Here is an 8,175-nt window from a genome sequence, read left to right as displayed (position 1 = left end):
CTTTATGGAAAACGAGCAACAATAACATACCTGCACCTTAGAACAGCAACAAAATTAACTCATTTGAAGCCATCAACATTCTTTGCAAAGATTGCTCGGCATGAGCCCGCCCTAAAAATTCAGACGAACGTTACCACGGCTGTCTGCTTAGAAAGTGATAGCGTGGTCACCATTGGGAACTACTGCGTGCCATGTGCTGTACATTTTCAAGCCGCGTGTAGGAGATCGCGACTAGGGAGAAGTAGATATTCCGCGGCACTCAATATGACTGTAGACGTCTTCATTTCCCCTCGTCAAGTCATGGCCTATCCCCCGCGGGTCTTTTAAAGTTGGGAGCACGGCCTTGGGTGTGGATGTGTCCCAACCAACATAAACTGGTGGGTTTTACTTGATGCACGTTTGATTTTATACATGTATTATGTACAAAGTACATACACACATTCTACACTATAGTGGGAGCATGTTGCATTTAGCTAAATTCTGCTAATCAGCCCATTTAGGCTCCGGTCGCGGAGGGATAGTACGTCTATATAATAATAATAAATAAATAATCGCCTAGCTGTAACACCCTTTCGATGCCTAGGTGCCATGTCACCCGAAGGAAGCACGAGGGCTGGGATACTGCCAGGTTGTTTACGTCTAAGCAGAAGTCAAAATGCAGAAGCCGAGTTCGAACCGCGGACCTACCGATGAGTAAGTTCGCGCCCTAAACACTAAGATATCTCACCTCCGATACTACGCCTTGTATCAGGAAATAACAGCAGTCACTAATAAATAGTAATGCTTTGTTGTGAACGCCTTCTTCCAATAATGCTGTTTGTATCGGACCGATTTCTGGATTTTGGGGTGATATATTGATGAGAAATGCAAAACAAAGTTTCTTTGGTAATAAAGGTTATCTCTCGAAACTTTGACATTCTTACCTGGAGGAACACTTCGCCAGATATTTATTCTATTCAGATCACCCAGATTTTCAACCTGAATAAAAATTTTGATGAGAACAACTTCACCGAATTGGCAGCTGGAAATTTGCGTCATTGGGAAGCACTTGGTTGCTAAATGAGTGCACCTCCTCCTAGTGTACGAACAACTGATGCACAATTTAATATAACGATGAATTTTCCAGCATTTGTTTGCAAAAACCAACAAACTTCAGTTGTTCTACAGTGGGGAACTGTAACGATATTTTTAAGGGCGGCAGACAGCCCCATTATGACCAGCACGTGCAACAAAGAACCATTCTTTTCTGTAGTTTTTAAATGACTAGTCGCACTTCTTGTTCGCTTAAATTAAATCCTCAAGACAGAAACCAGCAGAATAACTGTCATCCTCCTGACTAGAATCTCGCACACAAAAGTCCTCACGATAATTTGTAAAAAGTGTCTGCTATTCTGGTCTAAGTTGGACTGCCAGACGGAACACAACAGAATGTTCTTTGGTATTAGCTGGCATATGTCGAAGCATATGAAGAACGTCTTGGAAGAAGAATAAATCCACTTCACATTCGTGCCGAAAAATCGTGGCAGTTTCCCAAAAGCCAATTTATCTATGCATTTAAACATGGGAAAATTAGATATGAATACTGTGTACTTCTCTAGTTTATCGAATTACAGAATTTTGCTGCCCTGTGCACCGTTTGAATGCATTTCAGAGCCACACTACCCACTAGTATGACGAGTTTTTAGCTTATTTGTACACCGCCTAGCTTCGGAAAATAAGCAGATGATCGGTACCTAGTAGTTAATGGGACTCTGAGGCGTATAAATTAACTTTCAAACATAGCGAAATAAACTCATTTGCAAACCAATTTGGTTTAACGGGGGACTCACCTGGAACCCAGCTGAATCTCTCGTCTATTATGTTTTAATATCGCGATATATATATATATATATATCAATTGAAATCAACTACACATCAGGTTGCTGAAAATCCATCCACAGCCCATCTTCTAAAGAGTGTATCAAATCAAAACATTCGAATGCTACTACCATAAGGGAATGCGGCATTTTACATATCCCTCCTACTTGAACAATGGTTTCTTTTCCTTCTCGTGAGGATTTTGGACGGGCAAAGTTATGGTCTTGATCTAAATTCGAACCCACAGCAAACGTTTGTGCAACAAAGTTTTAAATGCTCAAACATGTGAAACATAAATAATGGGACAAAGTCTGTCCTGAAATAGGAATTGTGTGGTGGCTCGGTCAGACAGTTTTGCTACATTCATTGAAGCCACAGCAAAGTGAAAAAAACGGGAAAATATCAGAGAAATCTCGGTCGATGAGACTACACCACGGAGAAACTCTGTTTCACTCATCTTTCAATTCTGGTTTTGTAACCGCGCCCACTGAAGTAATATTCCTCTTAATTTTCGACTTTAGTTCTGGTACTATTTGTCACCTGCTGACCACAAGTCATTCAAGTCTCTCTGTCGGTAGTGCAGCAACGATGAAAAGCACTGACAAGCTTATGATTTTGTCACGAGGCTTAGTTGTGGAACTCAACTAGATTTTGTCCATCTAGTTAGCTACTAAGAAAACCTTACCGCTCGGGACCTCATCGTTCAGTTGCTTTAGTAACTGGTGAACTGCGACCTAATTGATGGATACCGATCTACTACTCAATACTTCATAAGATAACGTAATCTGATCACTTGGCTGTACTGTGCAACTGTGTCACCTTTCATTTAGGTATCACTTTGAAACTGTCAGCCTCAGAGCAATCGCTTTACAGGGAAACTCTTTTGAGTTTAAGGCATTATTTGTATGGTCAGATTCAGCTGCTTATTTGCTAATTTACCTAAACGTAACGATAATGTCCTGCAGTTCTTGTAAGCGTATTTAGGGAAACTGGGTAAGAGAAACCTGTTGTAAATGGGCTTACTTTCTTCCATTTAATCAGCCACTCATTCTAATATCCCTGGCGGAAGAAAAAGCCCCTCCTGACCTTGAGGACCGTCATTCTTCATGGTAGTAGCGCAACTCAGCAGTAGCCTTTTGAACCAAATAGATGTTTGCAAGATGTTTCCTGTGTTCCATGCTTTTGAAATCAAAACGATTTCAGTAATGCTGACAAAAGACGAGAGCTACGCACTTTCAGCGTGAATCACGCCCATAAAACACGATGACAGCACATTGACTACTGGGCAATACCAAAGAGTCAGTGTTTTTCTGGATGAGAAGAACAAGGAAATATATGTATATAGAAACCAGGTACTAGAATAATGATGGTCAAAATAGACACTTTTCCCTTCACAATGCAAACGTTTTAAACCCACGACGGCTGTAGACCGTCATTCCCGGTAGGCTACAAATTTCCCCCAGATTCGTGGTTCACGAAGCCCCTTGTGGTGTTAGCGGTTAGATGCAGGGTGACCAGACGATCAAATGGGATGTTATCACTTAGCCAATAGTCGAATGAATAACCAGTTGCCACAGGGGTAACTAGGTAAGCCGTGGTGAAGCTAAACCAGAGGCATTGTTTCCGTCAGCGCACATTCGAATAGTCATCATGATCTGAACAGTATGCTTTCAAGGGTCATTTCAGGAAACTAACTAGCTCCAGAATCTTCTATTAATTTCCAACTGATATTTCTTTTTGTCACTAAAAGAAATCAATGCTGAAAAGCCAAGAACCACTGTACTTCTGTTTCATCCTTATTGGCAATCGTCAGCCATGCGTATCTCACAAAACTCCAAGGGCGTTCGAACTCGCGACCTCCCGCTTAGGAGCTCGAACAATTGAACGTTCCGCGGTTGTCGAGCATTGTGATTAACTTACACTTTTCCTCTGGTTGCCGTTAACGCCTATTTATTGTAGCGGAATGGTGACAGCCAGACGTCGAGTTTGAAGCCTTTTCATCCAGTTAGGATGACTCCGTTTTCGCCATCACCACAGGATCCACTTGTTTTCCATAGGGATGTATTTTTAGTAGTGGGCTATCAACATGGCGAAAAATATATTATATTTAGAATACATTTTCTTGAATGCTGTGACTAAATCGGCTTTGATTAGCGCCCATAGAGCTTCCTTATTTCCTAGTCATCACAGTGCTGTCAGCATGCTCCCAAAGGCAAATTCACGGGGCTTCACACTTTCCGCAAGCACAACACATTCATTGAGGAGTTGTGCCATATTTTATCTGGTGGAAATAAAGCAAAGAGTAGCACTCATTCAGGGTTATTCTTAGCTTAGCTTACTGACAGGAGCACTGATATTCAGAGGAATCTGAGGCAAGGTCAGCCAGATGTGAGGTTAGTTTTTCTATCCAACTGATTCTGTGTTTATAAAACATGTAAAATGTACAGTAACTAAAAAAAATTAGGAGAATCTCCCCCAACATTGTTCTGATGTACTGTACACATAAATTGTCTTTGTTCACGCATCGGCCCAATAAAATAACCCCAGTCTGAATAATCAGTACTGTTTAGTCACCCATCTGCGCACAATTCATCGTTACTGGTTCACTTGGTTGGCAACAATCAACTTACTTTGTGTTGAAATGTTGTGCACATCCATACTTTCACCCAAACCATATTAGGCACAGCCTCAGTCATCCTCCATTCTGGCGATCTTCTGCACTCGTATTCACGATAACATCATGACGCTTAGCGGAGCACGAACACACCTGTCAAGTGTGGGACAGGTGTGGAAGGGGAAAACGTAAGCACGCAAGCATGGTGATATACAAACTGTCAAAAGTGACGGCCCTGCCGGATCTGGAAAGGATCATGACTGGGCAGTTCACGACTGCGATTAGGCTCGGTCATCTCCAGGCATGATGTTGTGGACACGTGATGATATGATAGAACACGTCTTGAATTGATGTCCGATCGATGAAACAAAATGCATTGTCTTTCATCAGGACAGGTCGACAACAGGGACTGGTGCATTTTACTGATTCCAAAGAGGTGATCAATGGTAGAATGATGGTTTTATATAGTCCAAGACTGACGGAGAGCAAAGCCTAATCAGTTTACGCACGTCGAGACTACTTCTCAGAATGGAAAGTCGAAGACTTTGCATTGTCTGACGATATCATATGGAAGAATCAGATCCAAAGTTCGTCAAAAACCCACAAATCGTGAGATTGCTTTCAGAATGGAAAGTCGAAGACTTTGCATTGTCTGACGATATCATATGGAAGAATCAGATCCAAATTTCGTCAAAAACCCACAAATCGTTATGGAACCCAATCATGGCAGTGCAAATAGCTGATAGCTGACCGGTGACAGCTATCACTGTAGCAATCAACTGCTGACGAGCTGCGATTAGAGAGGTGGTCTATAAACCTAATCAAACCCAACTCAGATTTCGCCCAGCTACCTTCTGGGTAGCCGCACCATGCTGCCGAATAGTGACCAGCAAGACATGAATGCCTTAAATTCCAAGATGGAGCGACTGATGTGGAGGCATTCAACACACTGACATCTAAACTTGAGCTAATGGAAGCTAACATTCGTAAGCTCTCCTACATAATAAGCTAACATCTTCCCACAGTAAAGCAAGTGCAGTATCTGTTGGCAGTAAACCGACAGATAAAACAAATTCTCGAAATGGGACTAGGAATAGTTTCCACGAAAGATAAATATTACACCTGTTGGCTATCTTTTTGACGACTGACTAGCTATCTAGAGTAATAGAAATAACCAAGCTACGTTTTCTTATTATTTTGCCCTTGGGTGAAAATCTGATCTCACAAAATGGTTTCTCAAATGCTGTCCTCTTGTTCACCTCTGATGTTTTTGAGTTCTTTCCTTAAAGCCAGTCGACATATCTTCCATCCTTCATACTGACTTTCGCTCGAGGGATATCAATCATTAAGCAGGTGTTCAACGAGCAAAAAAACTCACCAACTTCCCTGGCACTCCTTTTTCTTTTGTATGGTTAAAAGGCGCGTGTTGAATAACCTGGAAAGCCCAGGTGACCTCATCTAGCATCCTCAGAAACTCAGCTGGTATCCAATCTGTCCAGCGGGTGAATTTTCCATAATCTAGGTTTATTCCCAGGCATGTTTCCTCGCTCACTCTTCACCAACTGGGTTCCTGTTTGTACATACTTTATCGAGAATATACAACGGATAGCGACCCATGTCTAGCATTAGGCTTGGTGACATGAAAAAGCCAACAGAATGTATGACTATCAGCTTGAGTAGTTTAAGCTGCATGGGTAACATTTTGGATAGTAATCGGAATTCAGTTAGCATGCAAATAAATATCAGTTTGACGATGACTTTTCCGTCCATTGTAACATAATTAACAGCTACGCACCCCATATGACTGAAAATCTGAATCGACCGGACGGAAATACCTTACCTATGTAAATCAGGAATGTCAGGGCAACTTGATTAATAGGTCCATATGCTTGCAATTGAACGGTCCGCGTTTCGGTCTACGAAGAATTTTAAACTTGACTGATGGGTTGTATAAGGAAAATTGTCACAGCTGCTTCACAAAGATTGAGATGACTCTTCCCATCTAAGCTGATTGTCTCAACTACAAAGCGACCAATCAGTAAAGAACTTTTCACCTTCAAGCGGTCTTCTTTAAAACTTAGACAAATGAAATTAGTAAATGATATTGAAAAATTACCGGAGGAATAGACAGGATGATCAATTTTCCACATTAAAAATAGACGGTGTACGCATCAGACATGTTAAGAAAAGTAGGTTGGCAGCCAGCGAGTTGTATAGAATCGCCTAATGCTTTGTTCTCTTCCAATTATCAGGAATCAAATCGATTACCAGACCAAAATAAACCCAACATCTCTGTTTTCAACCGATGCCTAGGTCTCTTTTTCATTCCATTCAACCCGACGAACGTCTCTACAGGTGATTGAATTGTAGAGCGCTGGTTTGACAGGTTGACCTTGGATACAAATTTGCGCTCTAGCACATTTTCGAGGTGCAGCTTGGAAATTTCAGTTTTTACTATCGGTACTACATAGAAAACAGGTCACATACCTAGAATAAAATAAGCGGTACAAATTTAGGTGCATTTGCACGAAATATATGCAGAAGCTGTGGTATACCTGGGAAATTGACGGACTTTTCAAGATCGGAACCATAAGTACACTTATTATTGATAGTTTTCTTGTGTAGACAACATTCATTTTCGAAGGTGTGATCAATTAGCATCATCATAAAACCTAAAAAAACGTAAAACACAAGGACTTGACGATTTCTTGTCTTCCCATTCAGCAGCGATCCTACCAGATGGTATCAACGGAGAACTAGGACAGCTCAAACAAACTGGTCATCTTGCTTCTGATCGTTTTGAACGGATGTAGTGCCCGCATTCATTTTTATTTGCTTGTCTGGCTACCTTATGCTTGTCCACAAGTCCTCCCGATGGCTAGCAGTTAGTTCGCATGATTCGTGCTACATGAAAGTTTACCCCACCACAAACTTCCTGTCTAGTCTGAGATATTATTGCAAATAATGAAGACAGTGTGGAATTTCAGGGAGATCTCATAGTGTGTTTATCAAAGCTTTAGTACCCTGGTTGACGCTTTTGAGGCTTCGTTTGAATGCCGCTGCTTCCGAGCTGGAGGAGTGAGGTATAGTGAGGTGAGTGAAGTTCCGTGTCTCGACAGGTCCCGGTAGAGTATCTTTGTCTTGTGACGAGCCTTTGACAATGGGATACATCATGATATTCTGAAAACCTTTGAAGATTGTTGCACTGAACTGCCACAGTATAATGCATATTGTAGACATCATCCTTCCCTGTTTCTTAAGAAGAGTCATCCAGATTCTCCTCTTTCCCATGAAAACTAGACGACTACGTTTACGGACAGTGTGGGTTATATCAACTGCGCCTAAGACCTTTTATCGTTCTCCTCAGACTTTCTTCTTTCGTTAGGACTCGACTGTCGAAGAACTGTCGACTCGTGTGTACAAAATTTTTGTATGTTCTGTTGAACTCACTCGTATTAACTCTATTCGTGTTTGTGTTAGGAACAAGGGATGATCGCTTCCAAAACTTTATTTTTTTAAGATAAGTAGGTATAATATTTTTTCAAGAGTTTTCATTAGCTCCAGAAATTTGAATCAGTTTTCAGCACAATGAGTCAAGTCTCAATTTGTTGTTTAAGTTCATTGATTCTGTATCGGCTCTTCCCAGTCTGATCAGAAGCTCTCTAGGTTTCCACAGGCTTGAAATTTAAAAAAATGCGTTGATT

The 8,175-nt window shown here is 41.3% G+C and overlaps 1 protein-coding gene across 1 annotated transcript in view; it reads right to left on the bottom strand.

The window, feature by feature from the left end:
• Positions 1–528: 528 nt before the first annotated feature.
• Positions 529–8,175, bottom strand: part of T265_12864 (hypothetical protein) — a gene marked incomplete at both ends in the record, with an annotated part of 8,753 nt that continues 1,106 nt past the window's right edge. Inside the window, one exon of the mRNA XM_009165899.1 lies at positions 529–706. Within this exon, the coding sequence (XP_009164163.1) occupies positions 530–706 (177 nt within the window). The remainder of the gene's footprint in view (positions 707–8,175) is intronic.

Source organism: Opisthorchis viverrini, assembly GCF_000715545.1.
Source record: "Opisthorchis viverrini unplaced genomic scaffold opera_v5_19, whole genome shotgun sequence".
In the NCBI taxonomy this organism is placed as follows: Eukaryota; Metazoa; Platyhelminthes; class Trematoda; order Opisthorchiida; family Opisthorchiidae; genus Opisthorchis; species Opisthorchis viverrini.
Note: the sequence above shows the minus strand (reverse complement) of the source record. Positions and strands in the feature narration are given on the sequence as shown.